This window comes from Bos grunniens, chromosome 6 (assembly GCF_055505025.1).
Source record: "Bos grunniens cultivar Pamir isolate PY7600 chromosome 6, Bosgru_T2T1.0, whole genome shotgun sequence".
In the NCBI taxonomy this organism is placed as follows: Eukaryota; Metazoa; Chordata; class Mammalia; order Artiodactyla; family Bovidae; genus Bos; species Bos grunniens.
The window spans coordinates 112,149,788-112,176,585 of NC_141170.1; the positions used below are offsets into that span (position 1 = coordinate 112,149,788).

A 26,798-nucleotide genomic window follows, 5' to 3' on the forward strand; every position below is an offset into this window, starting at 1 on the left:
TCACTTACTGAGTTTGATGTAGTGTCATGGCGTATCCAAAGTTATGTGAAGGGCTATTAAAATACCCTGCCCCTTTCTAACTATGTATCTGTGTGAAGCTACACCTTCATACACTTCAGTCAACACAGTGTAACACAACAGCATGAATGCAAAAGCACATGAGAGAATCCAGCTGTCTTCTGTTAAGCTCAGACATTAAAGAAATTTAACAGAAATGCAAAAAACATATCACTATGTTCATCAAATTATCTTAGTGTCAGAAAACATGGTTATTTTTCATAAAACACTTGTATTAACATACTATTGGATTGACAAAAAGTTCATTTGGGTTTCCCATAAAAATGAACTTTTTGGCCCTCTAAAATTACTGAATTTTAAAATTAACAAATCAATTATAGATCTTTTTATTTCTAACATAGTAAATACCAATAGATAGTACTCACAAGGACAAAATATTTTTTTAGGTCCTCAATTATTTTTGAGAGTGTAAATAAGTCTTTAGACCAAAATGGTTGAGAGCTGCTGCCTTAGGTCACATACTTTTATATACTAATGATTGACTACATGAACTTCCAGTTAACTAAAACTTTGGAGGATATCATTCCAATTGGCCCTTCTCTGAAAGGCATAGTCCTTGATTAACATTCCTGGGGCCCCTGTATCAGCATATCTAGAGCTATGGAAAAACAGATACATTTTTCAGGTACATGGGACATACTCATATCTGAAATAAAATAATTTCAGTAAAAATAGCAATACAGGCAAAGTATTTAGGACCTCAGATTATGAATTCTAATCCAGTTCTCTATTAATGTAGCAATGCCTTAGGCCTAGTTCTACCTTTAAATAGAAAAACTTCTATTTTATCTGTTTGGAATGATATTCTTTCTAAAAGATGTCATATGTTTTTCTATATCTAATCAACCTACCACAATGATTTAAATATTTTAAATGACTTGTGATCATTATTATTAATTCCTATTATTTTACTCAAAGTAGAGGCACTAAGTCTCACTGAGTATGTGGAAGTTTTTTATACTTTAATTAAATGTATTCTGAGTATTTTTTTTTTTTTAAGATTTTTGTGTGTTTTTAAATGTTGGCTTTTACTTTCTTGCTTTGGTGTTGTATTAACTGTAACATCTTTAACAATGTTCATGTTTGCCTCTCCATTTCTAATTTTCTATAAACCAAACAAGCTTATTAGAATTGTATAAAATTGAACAAATAGACTGAAAAAAAATCCCAGATACTTAGAGTGATGTACAGAAGTTTTAGGTAACTGTATTTTTTACTGTATTTTAACCACTCAAAATACTGTTGAGCATACTTACAGGTTTTTTAGATAGCTAAATTCTTAATAGATGAGGTATTGCAGCATAATAAACATTTAGTTAATAGTTGGGTGTACAATTAATAAATATAAACAGAGACTTGAGAAACACAAATAGTGAGTTTCTAGCTTTATTCATTTCTGAGTCTTCCTAATTATACTACTTATTTATCTAATCTTTTAGGTTTTACATGTGCTTTTTTTTAAATGAGGTCTTGAAAAAAAATTTTTTTTAATTCTGTGTAAATATTTATAAAAAGAAATGTGCATATAGTTCAAAGCCTTTGTGCAATCTTTCAGAATTTAATCCAACAAAAAGAGTAGACAGGGACATGTCCTACATAAGGCTCTGGTCCATCAGTGTTTTTCTGAAAGAGCTGGGATGTTTACATTCTTTGGAAGGAAAGAAGGGCAGAGAATACCATTCCATATTTGTACTTGTTGGTTTTCTAGCATCATGGTGGCTGCTTTATAACAGCTCATAGCACTAACACTGTGGCATCGTTTCTGCCTGTGGAATCACATTGGTATGCAGATTCTTAAGTATGCAGCCCCCATGGATTAAGGCCCTCATTCCTGTCAAAGAGAGTTATTTACTTCAGGAATTTTTCCAAAGTTGCTACCAGGAATACTTTTTACTTTTATGGTGACTTGGTCCCTAAGGATAAAGACAGTCATCCAGAAGGAAAACTTTTTGCCAAGTAGCTGCACATATATTTACTGGGCAGAGCAGAAAAGTTCCTAATCTTTATTAATTTGAGAACAGATTATTGAGCGTGGATTCCTAGTGTCTACTTGTATTTTGCACTCATGACCCGACTTGTATATATAGTTGAAGAATTCTTTTCACTAGACAATTCGTGTAATTTAATTTCTTATTAAGTTCTTCACATACTTATCAATGCTTTAATGGAGAAAAGCCTTGCTTAATTTTAGGAATTATCTATTCTTCTTTTAGAACATTTGTGTGGACAACAGTAGATACTGATAATCATTTCACTTTATTCCTTCTAAGTTCTTCACAAACTCATATTAAGTTCCTAGTAAATACTCTAGAGTGGCTTTTCTGAAACTTCCTTCCTTGTCCTCAAGTTTTAATCCCTCTCTGTTTTTCCTCCTTTATTCTTGGCAGATGGTGACCCTATACAATTTATCTAGTGTAAGTTCCTGCACTGTCTATCCTGTCTGTCTTGAAATATCAGCATTTGTGTCCATCTTTTTTTTCCTTTTCTGTATCTGAGAAACAGTTGCCCTTTTACCCTTGTCCTTTTTTTACCTTCTATATTTGCCCTTAATTCTATCTTTCTGTATCAGCTCACAGTTCATTTGCAGGAAATAGACGCCTCTTTAGTTATTTTAGGGAGAAAAGGAATGTCAGTGCTTATAGAATTGTCGAAAGCTCTGGAAAGACAGGGCCTCCAGAAATGGCTTCAGATAGCACAGCAGAACTGGTTATCCAAGGGATTGGCAACATTTGCCACAATCAGGAAATTAAGGAATCAGGAAGCTATTGGGCTGGCCCAGCGCTGGGTCTAGGGTTACATACCTTATCTGTGATTTGGGATTAAGAAGCTGCCAGTAGAACTGCTGTATCTAGAGTAACAATCATCTCTAACAGATCTGCAGCAGCAAGATGGATGCCTTACAGTCTAATTCCTCTCTTTGCTTAATTCAGTTTCAAGTGCAAGTTTCTTACAGGTACACCTTCTTGTTGAAATTACACCACACCTAGAACCTGAGCTGAAGGAGAGTCTGGGAAATGTTATTTTATCTCCTTTGCCTCTGCTGCACACAAGACACATTCCAAGGGGCTTGAGACAAAAGTCAAGCAATCCATTTAACTGTTGGCCAGTCTTTTCTACTGACTCTTGATTTACTCAGTTACTAGTTCTATTTCTTATTTATTTATCCCAGTCTAGATATTTCCTCAACCTTTTTTTCCATTTCACTGTTTGAATTTCTGCACTAAATTCCAAGATTTTTTTACCTCCTACTATTAATATTTTTCTTGGGTTATTATTATTTTTATTACATGGTATGCTGGTCCTTATTGTTTTTTTTTTTTTTTTTTTTGCCTTGTCATCCTGAAACTGTTATATTCCTATTGATTTCCAAAAATATTGTGCCACCGTAAACATGACTTCCCAACAACTTGTAAACTCAGTTTTGGTACTAGAAAACCCCTCAGCAGGGGCTGAGGTTGTATTTTGGAATCTGGATAGGAAACTCATTAAAAGTAGGATTATTTGCTTATTTCTAAGACCTTAACCATACAATATTGGTCTTGCTGCACCTTCCACTGACCATTCTGACCATTTTTCTGGACAGCTGATGAATACAGGGTTACCTAAGTCTTCAGTTTAAGAGCAACCTGGGGTGAGGGAATGCTTATTAAATTTTGTCTCAGCAGTATGAGGTAAGTTTTGCCAAAAGCCTGACGTGGAAAACTGAAGAAGGGCTGGGGGTTCAGAGGAGCTACTAGATCATAGACTACTTTCCACATTCCCTTAAAATGTTTTTACTTGTCTGAGATCATATCTATCATCCCATCTTGGTTATCCTTAGGCCCTAAGACTTTATTTTATGGATTAAGAATAGCCTTGCATGGGCTAGGCTTCAGTTCAGTTCACTTCATTTCAGTCACTCAGTCGTGTCCAACTCTTTGTGACCCCATGAATCACAGCACGCCAGGCCTCCCTGTCCATCACCATCTCCCAGAGTTCACTCAGACTCACGTCCATCGAGCCAGTGATGCCATCCAGCCACCTCACTGTCTGTCATCCCCTTCTCCTCCTGCCCCCAATCCCTCCCAGCATCAGAGCCTTTTCCAGTGAGTCAACTCTTCACATGAGGTGGCCAAAGTACTGGAGTTTCAGCTTTAGCATCATTCCTTCCAAAGAAATCCCAGGGCTGATCTCCTTCAGAATGGACTGGTTGGATCTCCTTGCAGTCCAAGGGAGTCTCAAGAGTCTTCTCCAACAACACAGTTCAAAAGCATCAGTTCTTCAGCACTCAGCCTTCTTCACAGTCCAACTCTCACATCCATACATGACCACTGGAAAAACCATAGCCTTGACTAGACGGACCTTTATTGGTAAAGTAATGTCTCTGCTTTTGAATATGCTATCTAGGTTGGTCATAACTTTCCTTCCAAGGAGTAAGCATCTTTTAATTTCATGGCTGCAGTCACCACCTGCAGTGATTTTGGAGCCCCAAAAAATAAAGTCTGACACTGTTTCCACTGTTTACCCATCTATTTGCCATGAAGTGATGAGACCTGATGCCATGATTTTCGTTTTCTGAATGTTGAGCTTTAAGCCAACTTTTTCACTCTCCACTTTCACTTTCATCAAGAGGCTTTTTAGATCCTCTTCACTTTCAGCCATAAGGGTGGTGTCATCTGCATATCTGAGGTTATTGATATTTCTCCCGGCAATCTTGATTCCAGCTTGTGCTTCTTCCAGCCCAGCGTTTCTCATGATGTACTCTGCATATAAGTTAAATAAGCAGGTGACAATATACAGCCTTGACGTACTCCTTTTCCTATTTGGAACCAGTCTGTTGTTCCATGTCCAGTTCTAACTGTTGCTTCCTGACCTGCATATAGGTTTCTCAAGAGGCAGGTCAAGTGCTCTGGTATTCCCATTTCTTTCAGAATTTTCCACAGTTTATTGTGATCCACACAGTCAAAGGCTTTGGCAGTCAATAAAGCAGAAATAGATGTTTTTCTGGAACTCTCTTGCTTTTTCAATGATCCAGCAGATATTGGATAGGCTTATTTATACTAATTTTCTCTTTCCTTTTCATGTATTTTAATACATAGAGTAGTGGAATTTAAGGAGGAGATTGTCTTGGTTCTACCACTTACTCTGACATCTTTCAAGTGGACTTGTCAATGAACTGGATGTGAAAATACAGCCCATGAGTAAAGATTTAGTTTTGCTAACAGGAATCTGACACAACTGATACGTCACATACAATATACAGAATAGCTTAAGTCCAAGGTTCTATGAGAACTCAAATCTTGTACTTGCTTTCTAGTCAGCTCTGGAAGATGTGGAAATCAAGCAATAGTAGGTTAATAGAAAAGGAGCTCCTTAAAAATTTTATCAGGGAATTATTTATCATAAAAGTAAATAAGCAAAGCTGAAACTCTTCTCAGATTTTATTTACAAAGTGAAATAATGTTAAATTTCTCACAGGAGCCTTAACTTTACATTTTCACTTGGTGTCAGTAAAGTAAATTTTACCTGACATGGGTCAAGAGGTTGTAAGCAATAGAACATAGTATTTTTTAAATATTTACATTACCAGTATTTCTCTTAGTTATGTATCTGATTAAATTGAGAGACACTGAAGGGAAAAATAGTATTTATGGACAGAAGCTCACTCATCTGATTAATGTATTAGGTGTGGAATGAAGTCTCTAAGGGAATGTTTTCAAAGAAAGGGAATTATATCACATGCTCACATAAGTCTGTTGTACCAAATCACAGTTTGCAAAAGACAGTTTTACTCAATTTTGAATCTGTAACATATTATTTTACAAATAGTCATAATATTGACTATTTAAAAATTAAAGATTGAAAAATCTTTAAAGATTAATATATATAAAGCTCTTAAAATAATAAAAGAGGAAAAAGGAAAACAAAATAAACAAAATCTGTCTTTCTCAACACTGGTTTATAGACTGACCAGGCAAGTTTTTCTCTTCCTCTAGTCTTTTCCATTTCCTCCTTGACTGTATGCAAATTGTTTTTATACTCCTCTCTCTCTCTTCATTCTAGGGTTCACGGTATAGAAGTTAGACTATTGATGAGCAAGGCAATTTGTGTGGTGGTTTAGTTGCTAGGTCGTGTCCAACTCTTGCGACCCCATGGACAATAGCCCGCCAGGCTCTTCTTTCCCTAGGATTTTTCCAGGCAAGGATACTGGAGTGGGTTGTATTTCCTTCTCCAGGGGATCTTCCTGACCAGGAATCAAACCTGGGTCTCCTGTACTGCAGGCAGTTTCTTTACCAAGTGAGCTACCAGGGAATCCCTGTGATTAGAAACATAAACTCTGAAGTCAGAATTCCTGTGTTCAATTTCTGGTCCTAGCTGCATAATTTTAGGCAAAATACCTCACTTTTCTAAGTCTCTGGTTTCCTCACCATAAAAATGAGGGTAATGACAGTCCATCTGAACATATACAAGTAGAAGTACATTTATACTTCTCATCAAAGTGTTCTGGAGATAAATGATTTAAGGAAGTAAAGGGCTTAGTATAGTAAGTGCTCAATTTTAAAAAGCCACTGATATTTACATATTTATATTATTACTTCTGCTGGGAGACAATAAATATGTTGGTGTTCTTTCTCAATTCAGTTATGAAATATGTACTTACAGAGGAAAAGACAGATGAAAAATTATTTATCTTAGATTATGATGAGCTAATACCAAGTATATGTATGAAAACTGAAAATAAATCCAGATACATTCAAACATCTTACAGACAAATTCTATTGGCATGTTCTTCCTGTGTGTGTGTGTGTGTGTGAAGTCAATGCCTTCTTATTCAGTAATCCCTTCTTGAGCACCTTTGTGAGGTGTATGTGCATCATGGAACTTAACATATATTATTTCTAATCTTATTAACCCTCAAGAGAGATCACATTTATTAGTTTTATTTTACATTTTGGAAAACTAGAGCTTAAGAAGGCAATGCAACTCATCTAAGTTCAGAGGGTTAGTAAGCACTGGGGCCACGAGTTTGAAACCTACGCCTTCTTTCATCAGGGCTGGTGTTCTTTTCCACTAGGACACATATTTTATGAATCTAGGCCTATTAGGAGAAGACTGGTAGATAAGTTCATTCATACAGATTCAGCATTGTAAATGTTAACGGTTTTTATGTTCAAACTTACTCTTTTTACTGACAAAGTATTTCATTTTAACAAGTAAGAATATTTTCAGGGGTTAAAAATTTTACTCAGATTCATAATAATGCACAATTATACAAATTAGAAAAATGCATAATTGTATACAGAAGGTAAAGATTTTTTATACACTAATAAATGTTTATTCTTCATAATATACCTATGAACAGAATATATTGGTTAAGCTGGTGATTGCAAGGGATATGTTTGGGCACAATTGACTCTGGCAGATAACCTTTGTTTAGTCCTATAAAAAATAGAGAAAGCGTAGTCCTTTAGAAAAGCCCTTGTGGCGAGGAAAGTATCACCATATTTAACATGGTTCATGAGGGAAAAATATTTCCTGCTGTTCAGACAATTGTAAAAGGTCAACTAAGCACAATCATAGCAGTTGATTCCAAATGTTGACCTCAGAATGTATGCTCTGAAGGAATGCTAATGGCTCCTACCTCAGTGCTTTTGCTTATTTGGATTCCACTAAAAGCTCCACTTGACAAGCACAATGATGAATTGCACTTTTCCCATCAAGCAACACATGTTTGGATGATAGACAGCTCTGTTAACTTGAGGATTTGTTTACCTTCCAAGAACCAATTTTTCATCTTACTCTGCAAACCCATGAAGCTGCTTAAAACTCATATAACTTATTGCTGATAAATGGAACATCAGCTTCAAGATTAACCTCTGGGAAGGGGATACAGGATATAATGACACATCTGTTTTATCAACGTAAAACCTCTTTGGTCTTCAAAGGGATGAATTTTCTGTTCATATATTAGTACATCTGACTGCACTGAATGAATGATTTTATGCTTCAGAAACATGTTTTATTATCTTTTTTGTTATCTATTTTTAATCTATTTTATTATCTTTAAAAAATTAAATTTAAATGAATGAAATATCCCTAACTTATATGTTCATTGTTGAGTATTGTTTTATCCTTGACTTATTAACAATTCTTTCATGATTCTCCATTATAATAATTTCACACAAGACAGCAAAATGAATATAACTGGCAGTCAATAAACAGATATTTTTCAAAACTGGGTAACTATTCTTTTTCTCATTGTTTTGGCTGCATCCTTAAAGCCTTGGAAATATTGAATTCATTTAATTTTGCAATAAATTGTTGTGTGCTTTCAAAAAAGAAGGAATGAGATTGATTTTTTTCAGAAAAGGGGAAGGCCTTCTTATAATTTATGACAATAAAAGAATAGACCCTCCCAGAAGAAAACTAACTGAAACACTTCAGATTTCATTAGCATCATTGTTCTGGCACTTAAAGATATGCTTCTGCCTCCAGGAGTATCATGTAAAATGTAAATGCACATGGAGATATAAACTTTAGAGCTATATCAGTCAGCAAATTAATTATCATTTAAGACCTTAGCAAGAATTAGTGGGCAACTGTTAGAGATAAACTGAAATACATTTCGTGCCCAATCAAAAGTGAGCCTGGCTATGAAAACACTCTAAGAAATGCTGCTCACCTGGTTCTGAGCTCTTTGGACTCATAATCTTGAGTTTGATAGTCAAATAGGGATCCCTTTGGTGGAAAATATATAGAAGATGATCTTAAAGTATTCTTAACTTTGAGATTGTGTGATCATGATACATGATTCTTTAAAAACCATTAAATTCATATTGTAAAATGAAATCTAAACATATTAGCATCATTTAGGGTCCCAGCAGAAAATAGGTGGCATATTCAAAGGAGTAATTAAAGATAATATAGTACAGGCTCGTGGAAACCAATGAATGGAAATGAAGCACCCAGAGGTGAAGAGCAGGAAGCTATTATTACCCTTGGGTCTGAAGATGCAAGGAGGTGGTGTGTGTTATTGGAACACAAGAGTTAAGGCATGGTAGAGCGACAGACAGACAGGAGCTCTGACTGTCTACATCGAGGAGCAAAGCCATTGCCAAACCGTGGCCCAGCAGGTCCAGCAGGGACAGCATTTCCCTGCCCTCTCATTTCCCTTGCTCTTTATCTCTTGTTGGAGCTTCCTGTTGACCAAAGCCAACCAGGAGTCAGCATGCAAGGGAACTTGGCCACTGCAGTCTCTAGAGGCCAGAAAGCAGAGCCAGAGAGGGTAGAGAATGGGCTAAGGGAGAATGACTAGCACAACATTTTACCATAATCATAACTACACAGAATGTTAACCTTCAGGTAGAACTGAATGCTATTCCTCACTTAGGACTGGTGGGAGCTCTCTACTGCTATTCTACTGCTCTGAATTTCTCTTCTTCCAGCATCTGAAAGTTCTCTTCTAGGTTTTTAGTCAGTTCTTGTTCCACTGAATCTGTGCTAGAATATGATGCAGTCCTTAAGAAGGGCTGTTTTTATTTTTTGCAGAATAATCTTTTTTTTCTTCCTTTTTTGCTAAAGTTTGCTTATTATCAAGTCTTGAATAACTGATTTCAATGAAGGATTTTTCCCTTTGACATAATTCTTAACATCCTGCTGCCTAATTTCCCCCATTTTACTGGAAGGGCTTTCATCAGTTTATTGAGCTGTATAGCTCTCTCCTTAAACTCATTGTCCTGCAATACATCTCCTTCTTATAGTTGGTGTTCCACCCACACTGTCAATGAGAAGGCTCTTAAAATTTATTTTAATGAGAGAAGCCATGTTCTGATTAGATCAAGCTTCACAGTATGAAATATTTGTTTTTAATGTATAACTAAGTTAAACATCTGTCTTCGCCATTCTTCATTATTCTTTATTTCATTATTCTCATTCCTTCACCATAGATTTACTTTCTTTTTTGTCTATTTACCTAGAAAGCTATGAATTGAATGTTTGACAGTATGGTATCCAATAAATTGTAAAAAGGGTGAGAAGTGTTTAAGATTGTCTTATAGGTTAACAGGTGAATTAACACTAAGGGCTGATTTTAGTTTGCAGATCTATTTACTACTCCTAAGTAAAATTTTCTCCAAGACAGTGGTGCGTTTTTTTTTAACAAGTTATATAATTCTAATTATTGCATTCTTTTTTACTCCACTCAGATCAGAAGCCAGAGCAAAGCATCCGGGTCTGGGCTCTGTGAGGGGGATGAAGTGGTTTCTATCAATGGCAACCCTTGTGCAGACCTCACTTACCCAGAAGTCATCAAGCTCATGGAGAGCATAACAGACTCTCTCCAAATGCTCGTCAAAAGGTAAAAAGATTTGTTGGAATATTTATTTTCTCCTGAAGCTACATGGCAACAATTACAGCTCCTACGGTCATATAAACTGTTCTTTATGGGGAAATGAGGGTGCTGTCTATGTCAGTGTAAACAGAAAAACCATAGTGTTTGGAAAATGGTAATTCTAATCAGCTGAATTTTCTGGTTAATTGAGAATTAACTTGAAAAGTTTGTTTCAAGAACTTTGTTTAAAATCTTAGGTATTTTAGACTACTTCCTTAGGAAGCTCAGTATATTGGCATAATATAATACTTCTAGGTCAAGATTAATTATGATCACTAAATTATAATTCCTAGATTTATAGATTAATTTAAAATGTTTACATGTTAAAATGGTACACTGTGTAATATTTGTTTGACTAGAAAGAGGATGCCTAAGAGGAGGAAAAGAATCAAGAAACCCTTAAAAGCAGCCTGATTTCTATTTCAAAAAAACAACAACAATATTTAGATATGGGCAAAAGCTAATGGTTAAAGTTTTTGCACTCTCAATGCAAATAGCTTGTCAATTTGATCTCTCCAAATGCTACCCTCCTCATCTAATTGCTTAAACATGCAGAAGTCAACCTTAAACATAAAAACAAAACAATGAGGGTCATCACAAAGAAACTACAGCATCAACATTTTCACCATGTACCAATCACAGTTTAGTCCATATTAACCTTGTGAGGCCCTGACCGTGGCAATACAATGAATCCACAAAGGAAATCTCTGGCTTTCTAGATAAGGCCTTCAGAAAGACAAGAGAGGACTTTTCACACAGAACTTCAAAACCTTCTAGGAGTTTTGCCTTAACTCTGCAGAAAGACTACATAACAGCATTGTTGGTGGTGGTTGCTAAGTCATGTCTGACTCTTGTGACCTTATAGAGTCAGGCTCCTCTGTCCATGGGATTTTCCAGGCAAGAATCCTGAACTGGGTTGCCATTTCCTTCTCCAGGGGATCTTCCTGACCCAGGGATAAAACTCATGTCTCCCACATTGCAGGCGTATTCTTTACCACTGAGGGGCTTCCCTGGTGGCTCAGATGGTAAATAATTCACCTGCAATGCAGGAGATCTGGGTTCTATCCCCAGGTCAGAAAGATCCCCTGGAGAAGGGAATGTCAGCCTACTGTACCTGGGAAATTCTTACCTGGGAAATTCCAAGGACAGAGGAGCCTGGCGGGCTACAGTCCATAGGGTCACACAGAGTTGACACACAGAGAGACTAACACTTTCACTTTCTTTACCACTGAGTCATCTAGGAAGCCACATACAGCGTTACCCCTCTGGTAATCATTCAATATGATTCCATTTCTATACAAACACAAACTTACTTTGGCCAAACTTTTGTGACAATAAAGAAATCTCACAATTCTCTTACAACCTCCCATCTAAACGTTTACCCTCAAGTCCAGTGTGTAAGTGACTGAGATCCTACTTATTTATAACGCTGCCATTTGCTTTTTCAAGGGATCTAATAGAAACCTTGCCAAGTGTAGTCACAGTGTTGGCCATTATTACATTTAAATCTCTGGGGTATTTGAAGCTCCGTCTTTGTAAAGGTTTAATCACATCCAAAATAGGAGAAAAACCTTTTCTAATTTATTCCCCTTTAGTGTCTTTGCTGACTTAATGAGGCCAGTCTCTTCAGAACACACTTGTAGACTAGAACATCCCCTACGAGTTCTTGTTTTGATGACTGTCATTGGGAAAGTCCTTGGTGGTTTAAAGCTGAGTCTTGGGTACAGATTTACTTTTAAAAGTAAATGGACTAGTTCTCTGCTACTTTTAATAACTGGAATCTTGATTATTATTATTTTATCTTAAATATTTTTATTTTTACAAAATAAATAAATAATTGCAGAGATTTTAAATGAAATCTCAAATTAAAATCATCCCAAAAGTAATTATCATCATCATCACCACCACCCCTACAAATCTGGATATCTGAACATTGTTTCCTGGAATTAAATATTTCTCTTGCTCATGTAACTGTCATCTGTCCCTAGAGGATAAGTGATTTACTTTTCCTGGGCTATTACCCAGAGATAGCTGGGTCAGACTATCAACATTGTCTCTATTATTGTAAATTTTATTTAAATGTTATACACACACACACACACACACATAAATTTTGGAATTAAGTACCTATGTGCACTGAATGGAAATGAGCATTTTAAGGTATAAAGCTTTATTTAACCTCTAGTTCTTTTATGACTTTTATTCATGTATATCTGTCCATTTTATTTTGGCTACCAATAAATGTTAATATTTATCTGAGCCATTTGCCTGTATTACAGTCTGTAAGGCTGGAATGAATTCACACTACTCTCTTCTCAGCTTCATAATTTATTGCTAATATAATTCAAAGTGATTTAATCTACTTCCATCTCAAGACCTTCCTAAATTAAAACTCTTCCCTTTTGAAACTCTCAAATTTCAGTTGCATAGAGTGTATTCATCACTTCCTATATATGAAATATTTAATTTGCTTTCATCATGTTTTAAAAATACTATATTATAATGGGTTGTTGGTTTTTGGGTTTTTTTTGCTATTACCAGGAAGCTCTACAGATTATTTGCACAGAGAAAGTTGCATTTCATTTGATTGTTAGCTTGTGCTTTGTTTATTTTTGTTTTGCTAAATTCAGTGAAAAGCAAAGTCAAGAGTAATTATTTTGAATATTGGTCTTGAATTTTATTACTACACAAATTCTAAGGTGAATTCCTTTGAATAGAATAGAAGTATGGGCCCACTCCCTTCAATAGATGATCCTGCATTATTAGTTGGGGTACTTTTGAGGGAAAAAGAATGGGACTGAGATAGATGCTACTGCTTCTTTAAAAAATTTACAAATGTAAGAAATGAAAGCATCTCCTACAGCTGTTCTGTGAATGATGCTTCTCTTCTAAAAGCAGTTAGAGTTTAAATTAGAGTTTCATGCAAGAAGTCATTTAACCCTTAACTGACTTTGCTTCTTGCAAACACAAATTTGCAAAACCAGCTGGGAACGGCTAAGGTCAAAATAAAAAGACTGTGGTGAACAGCTGAGGGCTCCTTACCTGAGCGATTAAGGAACAGTTTGACTTCAGAGATCCTATAAGGAAAATGCTCCAAGTGACAAGTTCAAATAGAGAAGGGGAGACATTTCAGATTATAAATACTCCATGACTCAATGATTCATTGCAGCATGGAAAGGATTTCTCTTTGCACAAGAGTACTGGGCTGGGGTCCACTTATTACAAAACACATGCTCATTGGAGCTTAAAAAACAGCTTCTATTTCATTCCTTTCAAGAAAGCACAGCCTCTAAAAGGATTACTTGAGTTATCTGTATACTAATATTGCTCTGAAGCTGCTGAATATGTTTATAAAACTTTATAATGTGCAGACCTAACTCAGTCAATGAGACGTTGCAATGCTTTGTCATATTATAACAAGCATGATTATTTGAAAACACTCCAATAATTATAGGTGAAGGGCATCCATATAGCTATAACCTATACTTAAAAAAAAAGAAAAAAAAGTGAATTTAGGATGGATTCTGGTTTTATAAACTTTTGTGAGCATTTTTGCTTTGCTTTACAGACAAGTTTATTTGGAAGATCTTTAAATAATAATATAAACATGTTGCCAAGTTCTGTGTTCAAATATGTTGCAGTTGACATTTAGGAGGAAATATTTTTACTGTATTGTGTGTTAGACATCATACAAGTGTCAGGAAGTTCTTTGGCAGGTGTAATACACTCTGATTTAACTGTCTGGACTAATTTTCCTGTGTGCAGACCTTCCAGTGGAATAAGTGAAACTTCGATCTCTGAAACTGAAAACAAAAACCAGGAGAATGTCACCCATGAAGGGTACGTGGAAAGTACCACCCTACAGATTCGACCAGCCACAAAGAGCCAATACAGAGAGTTCTACATTGTCCCTATCAAGAGTGGAGCTCCCCTAGCTGAGGAGCAAGCGAGTGGTGCTGGTTTTTCTGGGAGCATAAAAGAAGAAACAGGCCTGGCCCCTCACACGTCTGACTCTGAAAGTGGACGCTTACCAGAGGAGATTATCTTAAGTGAGAAGGCAGAAGCAGGGCGGCCAGGCACTGTGGTTGAGCTGCAACTGTCCCTGTCACAAGAGAGACACAAGGGCAAGAGTGCTGCTGTAGTGACTCTCCTGGGAGCAGAAAAATCTATGTCTCCTGACCCAGAGCCTAATTTACTACACGACGGGATTGTCCACATAAATTCTGCCCCCACTAGTGAGAAAGAGGACCCTCCTCTGAGGTCCAGCAAGACAATCCAGATCTCCAGTGGCCAGGAGCTGAGAGTGATCCAGGGAAATGAAGCTGCAGACACGGGGCTGCCCCGCGTGGAAGTGATCTTCGACTGCTCTGACAGGCAGAAGACGGAAGGGTGCAGGCTTCAGGCAGCAAAGGGGTGTGTGGATTCTCCAGTGGAAGGAGGGCAGTCAGAAGCACCTCCTTCTCTGGTATCCTTTGCAGTCTCATCAGAAGGCGCAGAGCAGGGAGAAGATCCACGCTCAGAAAGGGATCACAGCAGACCTCACAAGCACAGAGCGCGCCACGCACGTAAGTCCTGCCCTGGGAGCCACTGCTGGGCAGCTGGAAGGGGCTTGGGAGCTTAGGGTATTTTGCTGCTGGTTCGCCTGCCTGGATTTTTTCTTTTTAAGGTTTTTCTTATGTCTTTCATTGGCTTTTTTTTTTTTTTTTTTAACTAATGCACAAAATAACAAACATGAAATTGTAGAAAACACCAATTTCTGAACTGGAAGTAATAAGTTTTAACTTTGTAGTAGATTTGAATGTTTTTAATGCACTTTCTTTTCTTCCCAAAGACACGGGGACTGTTAAAGAAAATACTAAAGTTAATGTGCCTTTTTTTATTTGTCTCATATTCTATGTTAAAATAGCATTTGAGAGTCTTTGCAGTCATGTGGACGCTGAGTTTAAATGTCAAAAACTGTTGAGTTTGCTGCGGAGAGGTGTATTTAAAATACAGGCTCAACCACTGATATTAAAAGCAGATCCTCGTTTTGAAAAAAAATCATTGTGCAGCATGATGATGCTTGCAGAAGTGAGTTTGATGGACAAGGACATGTGGAATACTGAGCAGTTACATGATCCTCTCCGTTTTGTTAAGTCTTCACTAGACTGCAAAGCATCTCATCTACCTTCTAGACACAGAAGTCAATCCCCAAGGCCATGTGAAGTCATTTAAATGTCTCCCAACTCAAGATATATTTTAAAATCAAGGCCTTTTATGGTGTTTTGTTTTACCCAGGAGAGTGATCACAGAAAGACAAATGAAGATAGAAATGGCAGTTGGGTTTTATGATTTCTGTAATTTTCTTTCATGAACTTCTTAAAAACAAATTTGGAATTTCATTTAGGCATTTGAGGAGGTAAAGGTTGACTGTCAAAGACACTTGAATGTATGCGTGATACACAACAGTAATGATCTTGGTTATTCAAAGTAGTATATTAATTCTCCTAACTACTGTTATTCCTTTTAAAGCATATTTTTAGCATAACCATGTGTAGCTGAATTGACAAGTGCTGTTAATCATTCCTTATACTTTAAGCATCTGTATGCATCTTCACATTTATAGCATATTAAACAAGTGTATTAAGGCAGCACTCACATACTTTACATGTTGGCAGTGAAGTGAGCAACAACTGTGCAACTGTGACTGTCAATTTAATAGTAAGTTGTATAACACTAGTCAAAAAAGGAATTACATTTAGGAATGACCATGCTTTTTACTCTAAGTAAAATTTGATTTCTTTAAGTAAAATTTGATTACCAGTGAATTTCTCTAAGTAAAATTTCTCTAAGTAAAATTTGATTACCAGTGAATATCTGTAATTTTGTTATAAAACTATTTTGATTCTATTTTATTTTTTAAAAAATTAACCATTAAGTGTGATTTTTTTCCCCAGTCACAAACAGAGGTAATTTTTAATCAAAAAAAAAAATTTTTTTAATGTCTGAAATTTTTATTTAACTCTTTTGAGGAATTCAAAAATTATTTGTGAATTATGCTTATTTTTATCGTTGACAGTGCTATAAGTTAACTTGCCACAAATTTATTTTTATAACAATAATAATTTAAAAATTAAAATATAATTTTTTGTTATTCTAAAACTGTCCGGTTCTCATTTTACATGACTTAATTTCTGTCTACCCACAGCTGTAAATGTTACTAGTAATATAATTTAAAATTTCCCCAAGATTTACACTTATTCTTGCTGCAACTAAAGTAGTATTTCCAAGAGAGCAATGCATTTATGAACAACTTTATCTAGACCACTTTGTAGCTAAAGTTTCTTAAATATAGTCACAATAACTTTATACTCTGAATTATTGTTAGTCATTGATTCAGTACCTTCAATTATTATTCATTACATTTTAAAATTTATTTTGATTTAGTAGCTGTGAATGCAAAGACTTTGGGGGAATGGGAAACTAAAAGAAAAAAGAAAACCTAAATATTTAAACTCATTACATGAAAAGATTTAAGTAAACAATATTTTCTTATTTCTCCCTCCTTCCTTTCTAAAATGCTTGGAAATGTTTTATATCAACATTTTATTTTTAAAATGTGAAAATGCAAGGTATGTCCTAAGTTGTTTTTGGAAAATATTATGTCCTTAAATTATTTCCATTGTAATTTTAATTACATCCAATTAACCGACATTTATTTTCCAGTGTTTATTGTTAAAGTTTAAGGAGCTATACAGAAACAAATTATGAGACATATTCTAATCAATCTAAAAATGTATTTGTAGAAAAAAATGAAGTGATATATATGCAAGTTATATCTATATCATCATATATATCAATATAGAAGTAAACATTTTGAAAGAAGAAAGAGAAATGAGTTGGACTGCATCACAATTTAGTACCCAATTGTAAACATGTTTTTTCTGTATTTATTTTCCCCCAGGAGAGTTGATTTCTGGGTTGCTATGCAGTCTTCCTTGAACTTATCAACTCAATGTAATCTTTGTATTTTCCCTAGGGCTCAGGAGGAGTGAAAGCTTATCAGAAAAGCAGGTGAAAGAAGCAAAATCTAAATGCAAAAGCATTGCCCTCCTTCTGACAGATGCCCCCAACCCCAACTCCAAGGGGGTGTTGATGTTTAAGAAGCGTCGTCGGAGGGCCAGGAAATACACACTAGTCAGCTACGGGACTGGGGAACTTGAGCGAGAGGCAGAGGAGGAGGAGGAAGAGGGCGACAAAGAGGATCCATGTGAAGTAGCATTTCTGGGTGCAAGCGAATCGGAGGTGGATGAAGAGCTGTTGTCTGACACTGAGGACAACACACAAGTTGCAAACTTTGACTGGGATTCTGGTCTAGTGGACATTGAAAAGAAACTGAGCAGAGGGGACAAGATGGAGATGTTGCCAGACACCACAGGCAAGGGGGCCCTCATGTTTGCCAAGAGGAGGGAGAGAATGGATCAGATCACAGCCCAGAAAGAGGAGGAGAGAGCGGTTGGAGTGTCAAGCAGAGAACCAGATGCTGCCCAGACAGATGGCCTGAGAACCGTGACGTCTTACCAAAGGAAGGAAGAGGAGTCAGTGAGAGTGCAGAGCTCTGTGAGCAAAAGCTACATTGAGGTGAGCCATGGTCTTGGCCATGTGCCCCAACAGAATGGCTTCACTGGGGTGTCTGAGACAGCAGAAGCTCAGAGGATGATCCCTGTGAATAGAACAGCCAAGCCCTTCCCGGGGTCTGGGAACCAGCCGGCAACCCCCTTCTCTCCAAGCCGAAACGTGACAAGTCCTATCGCTGACTTTCCTGCGCCTCCACCTTACTCTGCAGTCACACCCCCACCTGAAACCTTCTCCAGAGCAGTGTCGAGTCCAACAGCTGGCCCAGCACCGCCCCCTCCGTGGCCCCAGCCTGCCCCATGGTCCCAGCCGGCCTTTTACGATTCATCTGAACGAATAGCTTCCAGGGATGAAAGGATTGCGGTGCCAGCAAAAAGAACGGGGATATTGCAAGAGGCCAAAAGGAGAAGCACGACAAAACCCATGTTCACTTTTAAAGAGCCCAAAGTCAGCCCCAATCCTGAACTCTTGTCACTTCTTCAAAATTCTGAGGGCAAAAAGGGCCCTGGAGCGGGAGCAGATTCCGGACCTGAAGAAGACTACCTCAGTTTAGGAGCAGAGGCTTGTAATTTCATGCAAGGCTCCTCTGCAAAACAGAAGACCCCGCCTCCTGTCGCTCCAAAGCCTGCTGTCAAGTCCTCATCCTCCCAACCAGTCACTCCGGTTTCTCCAGTCTGGTCGCCAGGAGTGGCTCCAGCGCAACCTCCTGCCTTCCCCACATCCAACCCGTCACATGGCACCGTGGTCTCCTCCATCAAAATCGCGCAGCCTTCTTATGCTCCCGCCCGGCCTGCAAGTGCTCTCAACCTGGCTGGTCCTTTCAAAGGCCCACAGGCAGCGGTAGCCAGCCGGAACTATACTCCCAAGCCAGCAGCTCCCACACCGACAGTGAACACTGCTCATGCTGGTGCGGTGGGACCATCCAATGAGCTTCCAGGAATGAGTGGGAAAGGAGCCCAGCTCTTTGCTAAGAGGCAGTCAAGGATGGAGAAGTACGTGGTAGATTCGGACACCGTGCAGGCCCACGCTGCCCGGGCTCATTCTCCCACCCCGTCTCTCCCGGCCGGTTGGAAGTACTCCTCCAATGTCCGAGCGCCTCCGCCTGTGGCCTACAATCCTATCCACTCCCCCTCCTACCCACCGGCTGCTGTCAAGTCTCAGCCATCAGGCCTACAGGCCTCCAAGACAGGCAAGAAAAAGGGCAAGAAGCCCCTCAATGCTTTGGATGTCATGAAGCACCAACCCTATCAGCTTAATGCGTCCTTGTTTACTTTCCAACCTCCGGATGCGAAGGACGGCCTCCCTGCAAAGCCATCGGTCAAGGCCAGTTCAGTGCCAGCTGCGAAGCAAGCTCTTCCTCCTCGGCCAGTGAACGCTGGCTCGCCCACTAATGTTCAGGCCTCCTCTGTGTACTCTGTGCCAGCCTATACCTCTCCGCCCTCCTTCTTTGCTGAGGTCACCTCACCAGTCAGCGCTTCCCCAGTGCCCGTGGCCATCCCCACCTCTCCAAAGCAGGAATCAGCCTCAACATCTTACTTTGTGGCACCAAGGCCAAAGTTCTCAGCAAAGAAGAGCGGTGTCACAGTTCAGGTGTGGAAACCATCTGTGGTGGAAGAGTAATCTTTTAGTCGAAGCTGAGTGTCCACTTTGCTTGAAACGAATTGTTTGCGGTGTTAACTTGAGTCCCAGAGAATGCCTAGCAAGTCCTCAACTTACTTAATTTCAGATGTCACCTCCCAATCTGGGTCCAAGCAGAATATTTTTAATGAGTCAGAAATCTAACTCAGATTGACTTAAAACATATTTATCTTCGTTGCACACTTAAAAAAAATCTGGGAGCACCCCCAAATAAACATGGGCCATTGTATTAAGTAAGCAGGATACTTAGGGTTTATGCATTTAGCCACAAGACAGTGATCAGTGTTATCAACATTAGGACACAGTCTTTATGTGACAGAACAGCTGTGTTCCTACAGTGAAAAGGTTCGATTGTAGTGAAAATATAACATGTATTGACTGACGTTTCCTTTCTAAGTAGTGCTTTATCTCTATTACTAGTATTAAGGGATAAGAAATTTATTGAGGACAGGGATCAGCTCTGGTCTGTCAACCTCAGCCACCTGTTTGATGTCACAGAGAACTTGGGGATTGTTGGAATGTACATAGTTTAGTAAGGTGGATAAGAAAGAGGGGATTAATAATTACAGAGTACTTGTTATCTACCAGGCTCCTTGCCAGATGTTATATATATATTAGCTTATTTCAAAGACTTCTTTAAAGTGAACTGGATGGGCAAGAGGGATAATTATTCTTAGAGGTTGATTCCCATCCTCCCTCCCAATTACTTAAGAAACTCAGTGAGTACATCTCCAATTGCCCATGAAAGCATAAGTTTGTTTTCCTCAGCTGAGGCAAGCGGTAGAGTACATTATAAAGGAGGAACGAAAAAAAGGTGAGTAGGCTTCAGATAAAGGCACATGTGTGACCATTGTTTTCCTTTTGGAAATCATGTGATTGGGAGATTACTGACTCTGGGTTACTGAAGGGTTACTGACTCTGGGGGCTGACTGTGAAGCACAAGGAACCCCATGTATGTGGAGGCCGTAGGGTGAGAACACACAGTTATTAGCATCATTTCTGAGTGACCTCACGGATTTTTTTCTTCTGTTTATTTTTTCTTTCTGACCACTGCTTCTCCCACTGTTCCTTGCAATTCTATTCTTGCACCTTCATTTTATTATTTATATTTGATGGACCAGGAGGATTAAAGCAAGGTTACCTTGTAAATTTGGATTGGTCACACACCATGTCATCATCCAGCTGGCTCTGAAGTCAATAATGTTACTGACAGTAAACCTGAAGACCTTTCTCATATCTATTTTAAGTCCAAGTCTGACCAATCATGGAAACTATTCAACATGAATTAATGTAGAGAACCACAAAGCATTTTTGACAACTCCAAGGAAAACCATCTTCTCAATAGAAGAGATATGTCTAGAGACTTCTCATAAAAGCTTGCCTGGTGTGAGGGTACATGGTACCATGTTAATCCTCTGAAAATATCTGTATTCCTGTTCTTTTTCTGCTGTCACTGTCAATCTGCTATATTTTCACTATCCTATTAAAGTATTACTATCTTCTTTATCTGTTCAATGTATTTTAAAAAAAATCCCTGTATGAACTGTTCTAAGTCATTTTTTCTGATATTTCACTTATATCACTCTCCAAATATCTAAGTTTCTTTTTTGTGAACATTTCCACTTCTCTGTACATTGCAAAACTGCAAGCCATAGGTATTTCTATGATATAACACAGAGGAGAATTAAGTTAGTTACAGAACAATGGGCCTTATTCTTTTTCTCTGGAAAATCTTCTATTGGCTTTGATGGCAATTTACCTAGAGGTCAGAACCACAGGATGTAGCTTGGTCTCTTTTTTTGCCTTTTTGGGAAATCAATTAGGAAGATTCATACAGGATAAAGGAAAAAGCAGTCTATCCATTATATAATACTATTGTTTGTTACTTGTTCCCTGCAAAGGAAGTCTGTTGAATGCTTTGCATTTTGCATTCTTTTCTAATAGAACAACCAAAAAAGGCATCTTAAAGTGAAGCAGGAAAGGAGATCATTTTTATAACTTTGCATTCTTAACACAGCATTTAAAGAACGGCACGAATTAGGGAGAAGACAGTGGAACACAAGGTAGTCAATTTGAGTCCTCTGGTTCAAAAGTATCCTAGAATGGTAATGACCCACAAGTATTCCCAGTTGTCCAGTGGTTTGTGGTATGTAGGAATGAGGAGTGTTTGGGGTCTGTTTCCTGTAGGACACATGGCCATCTGAGCAGAGCTACTATTTGGAGTTGATGACTGAAGACACAACTAACATGGCTGGGACTGTCATGGGGTTCCCAAAAAGCTTCTAAGAAGCATGGCAGGTATGCAGTCAAAGCATCCACAACTTCGACTGGGAGCTGGTAACATAGCTCTCATCTGGAACCATACAGTCCCAAATTATGGAAAAGGCAGGGAATCTTCCAGAATTGTATCCACAGCAGAGTCTAACTTGATCCTGAGAGATGAGGGCATGGAAGGGAGAAGGACTAAGCCAACTCCCGGGAGGAAAAGAGATTTCTTTGTCTTTTTTCCCCAGCCAGGGAGCCCCTGGGAACTTGGATGCAGAATAAGCTGGGTGTGTCACCTCTCAGGTTGGAGTTCTGGAAATGATGTCAGTGTGGCAGGTGGGAGACTTAGGACTCATGACATCAGCTTCCTTCCCACTGGACACCCTTTGAACTCTGGGTGTTGTTGCCTGTTTTTGGTAGCAGATGTTTCAGTTGGTTAGTTGACTGGTTTGAGGGTATGAGGAGGCAGTTTTTGTTTGGTTTTTAGGATCTTGCCTTTATCCTTGTCCTTTGTTAGCTTACTTTCTGTGCAGAACACCTATGAAGTCAAGTTTTCATCACCGACACAATGGCAACGTTCATTTACTGAGTGCTTGTGTTATGTTAGGCGCCTTATATACATTATATGGTTTACAGGCACTGGAATATAAAATAAAATATAACGACAGTCACTGACTTCCTACAAGACCTTATGCAAATTTCTTTCCACCAGTGTCCCCTTAATAATGTCTCAAACCTTTCTTCCTGGAATGTTGTACCGTACTGAGTACAGCACACAAGACCAGATATTCTAAGAAGAAAGGTGCTTTGTAAATTTAAGTACACATATTCCTCTCAGTCCTATAGGAGGGCAGATTGAATCACAGAACTCTTAAGGTTGGGGATCTGACCACTGCCACTTTGATCTAGAACAGTTACAGTTTTATTTCTAATATTTCAATAATAAACACATTCTTTTTTGACAGAAAAAAAATCACACTGTTTCTGCATTTTGCATATTCATTGATAGTATAAAGCATACATTTTTAGGAATATGTTTTATAAGACACATTGGGGCTGTCATTTTGAAGCATGTAAAAGCTTGTACTTCAAAATATTTCTAGTATGATTTTTAATGATAACATGTATCTCATTTAATCTTCACAAGAAGCAACTCATCTGAACTATAGGAAAATTGATCTGAGTTACAATAGTTCTTGAGACTACGCCAGCGTTCTTTAACTCTTCTAGATAGTGCTGAGTCCTTTCAGAACGTGGGTTTCATAGGGCTGCTGAATATTACCACCCAGCTGAATTCTAGCCTGGCAGCAAGAGTCACATCTGAGATATCAAGAGCGAATGATCTGTGTTTAAAGGGAATGGACTAACTTATGCAGGACCACTGCTTTGTTTAGTTACTAGCTTGAAAAATCTTTGAAGGCCGTTTTCCGCTGACAGGCATATCATACACTCTGACTGCAGCACTTTCACAGAAGTCTCTTGAGAACACAAGAAGACACGCGGCTGTTAGTGTCTGAGTTTGAATTTAATCTTCCAAACAAAAGTCCCTTGCTGTGTATCATTCAATCCAGTTATAAATTCAAGAACTTGCAAGCACCCGGGTGAATTCCTGAAATCTATTGCTATTTTATGAGTCACCACTGGCCAAGCAGGAAGGGTATTTGAAGTCATGGTCATCAAAAAGAAGTGATTGTTTTCTAAAAAGCTAAATGCTTAAAATGCTTCCAGAGGGAAGCAGTGGGCTGTGTTCTCATTCCCTCTTACAATCAGAGTTGTTGAGTTTGTTATAAAAATTGTTAAAAGTTCATGAGAAAAATATGTAAATTCTGAGAACCAACATCATATTCCCAGAAGCACTGACCCTTGCTGGTCTCAAGTGCCCTTACCACTGGACTCTGGGGGACATAAAGACTCATGTAACACTTCGGTGCCACTGAGTTTGTCAACAAGTATTCTGGGAAAAAGCAGAATTGAATTCTTCTGTAGACTTCCCACCAGGATTGGCCAAAAGCCATAAAACAAGCTCGTAAATTCCCACAGGACCCAAACACAAGGCAAAATTGCTAAAAGAGGCTAGTCTGAGTTAGAAAAGAAAAAGGAAAAAAATTACAGACCATCCTGTGGGACATCGGGCCAATAACAGCCAAAAGCCCCCAAATCAGATTATCTTTTCCTTGATGTTATCAGGTACAGCCAGTTTCTTAAATTAAAAAAAAAAAAGAACGTTTCCATGGTATGTATATTTTTATACTGAATTACCATTTGGCACTTGGAAATCATAGACCTTACTACTCAGAAACAACTGAATGAAGAGAAATTTAATTTATAAATATCAAATCCTGTCAGATATTTCTCAGATTCCTGATTTTATCAGAGCTATGCCAGCTAATAAAGTATTTCTTAAGCATAAAAAGTTAGACTTCTACACGATCCTATAGTTTAAATAGTTGTTATTGATATACAGAATTTCATAAGTTTTCCTTTTTTGGTTCTAAATGTAAAGTTCCTCATGTTTACCTCTGTTTATACCTCATTCTTTTGTTTATCTAAATCTTGTGTGCTTCATGACTTATGAAATACATTCAGGGCCCCTAATAAAAGTAATCACAAAGACCTACTTTCCAGCCAACACTTCTTCCTCTGTGCTGTGCTCAGTCGCTCAACTGTGTCCAGCTCTTTGCAACCCCGTGGACTGTAGCCCACCAGGCTCCTCTGTCCATAGGGGTTCCTCAGGCAAGAATACTGGAGTGGGTTGCCATGCCCTCCTCCAGGGGATCTTCCCAACCCAGAGATCGAACTCAGGTTTTCCACATTCCAGGTGGATTCTTTACAGTCTAAGCTACCAGGGAAGCCCCTTCTTCCTCTACCTGGTAATGGTAATAATAATATTTAAAATAATAACATTCCAATATACCATGGAGGAATCCTGCCTTCATAGCCCCTACTTCTTGAGCTTCCTGATAACTATTATTAGTTGTTCATGGAATATAAACACAGATCACAATTAGCTCTAAGTTGAAAAGAAATGCACATTTGAGGAATAAATTAAGAAAAATTTTCTTCTTGGAAGTAAATATCAAAAAAACAGTAAGTATTTTAAATTGTTCTTCAGGAGACATTTTAGAAGTCAGACAGAGTCTTTGATATCTTTAGTTAGTGGAATGATCTGTTCTCGAGACCATACAAAGACCCTGAGTTTAGATTACAGTGCAAGTACAGATGACATGGGTGGGGATGTAAGCTTTAACAGTCATTCACACAATCTCATAAGATCTCAGGAAAAGATAGGGTGAGGGGATGATGTATTAAGTTTCTACTAAAACCCAGAAATGGTGTTAAATATCTTATGTAAATTATAATACCTAACATTAACTGAGCACAAACTTCGGGCCCTGAATTGTGCCAAGTACCTTCATAGATTCTCTCTTTTTTAAAAAAATGGAGATATAATTGACATATAACATTTTATTAATATTAGTTTCAGGTGTACAATATAATAATTTGATATTAGTATATATTGCGAATTGATCATCACAGTTAAGCCCAGCTATAACATCCTTTATCACACATAGTTACAAATTTCTTTTTCTTATGATAAGAACTTTTAAAATCTACTCTCTTAGCAACTTTCAAATATACAATACAGTATTCTTAACTATGGGCTTCCCTGGTGGCTCAGATGGTAAAGAATATGCCTGCAATGTGGCAGATCCAGGTTCAATCCCTGGGTTGGGAAGACACCCTGGAGAAGGGAATGCTCACCCACTCCCACATTCTTGCCTGGAGAATTCTATGGACAGAGAGCCTGGCAGGCTACAGTCCATTTGGTCACAATGAGTCAGACATGACAGCAACTAACTTTTCCACTTTTTTTTCATTGCTAATTGCAGTCACCATGCTACACAATATCCCCAGGACTTATTTATTTAATAACTGGTAGTTTGTGCCTTTAACCACCTTCACCCATTTTGCCCGCCCACACCTCCACCCCTCTGGTAACCACCACAGATTATCTTTTATAATCAGCAGTCCTTATGAAATACGTATCACCATAATCCTCAGTTTATAGATGGGATTCTGAGGCACAAACAGGCTGAATATCTTGCCCAAGACCACACAGTATTAACTAGCGGACCCTGGATTTCATGTCGACCTACACCCTTAACCAATGACACTGTGATTTAATTTACTCCTCAGAATTACCCTGAAAGTGAAGGGACTATTCCTTCCATTTCATAGGTGAGGTATCTGAAGCTCAGAGAGGCTAACCAACGTGTCTGGCAATCATTAAGCTTACAAGTAGTGGGCTAGGGTTGGAACTACATACTTCGCTGACATCCAAGCCCAGGCTCTCCCTTCAGTACGACATGGTTTCCATAGTCTCATTAGACCCCGGAATCCCACTCTCTGAGACCTGTTAATAATATCTTCACCAAACTATCCACCAACAGCCTACTCTGTGTATGCTTAATGGATGCATATGTTGAGTGACATTAGAAAGTACCCCATTACTTTCATAAGATTGCTTATAAAATCAGATGCTATAATAATATGTTGAAAGTGAAAAACAGTCTAAAAAGAAGCCTCTGTTTTATAAGTGGAAATAGATTTGACAGTGATTTTGTATTTTTGAATTCCCCAAATTCTTTCACTTTTCTTTCAGGATGAAAAGGTGATATTTATGGGCTGAGGATAGTGAGGAATGGCATTTGAAAAAAAAAAAAAATCTAAGGCTCTACATAAAAGGAAGTGCTACCCTTCATGCCTTTCCCACTAAAAGTAATTCAGGGAACTTTCTTATCATGATGAATCAGCACCCAGCTTGGCTTGCTAC

The 26,798-nt window shown here is 38.1% G+C and overlaps 2 protein-coding genes across 27 annotated transcripts in view; one reads left to right on the plus strand and one right to left on the minus strand.

Annotated features, from left to right (window-relative positions):
* SYNPO2 (synaptopodin 2) overlaps window positions 1-26,798 on the plus strand; it is a 204,459-nt gene that overhangs the window by 150,546 nt on the left and 27,115 nt on the right. For both annotated transcript variants that reach the window (XM_086407250.1, XM_086407249.1), the window contains exons 2-4: window positions 10,263-10,414; window positions 14,213-15,012; window positions 17,466-19,651. In XM_086407250.1, the coding sequence (XP_086263376.1) occupies window positions 10,263-10,414; window positions 14,213-15,012; window positions 17,466-19,651 (3,138 nt within the window). The remainder of the gene's footprint in view (window positions 1-10,262; window positions 10,415-14,212; window positions 15,013-17,465; window positions 19,652-26,798) is intronic.
* LOC147371216 (uncharacterized) overlaps window positions 1-26,798 on the minus strand; it is a 360,632-nt gene that overhangs the window by 149,987 nt on the left and 183,847 nt on the right. The window lies entirely within an intron of this gene.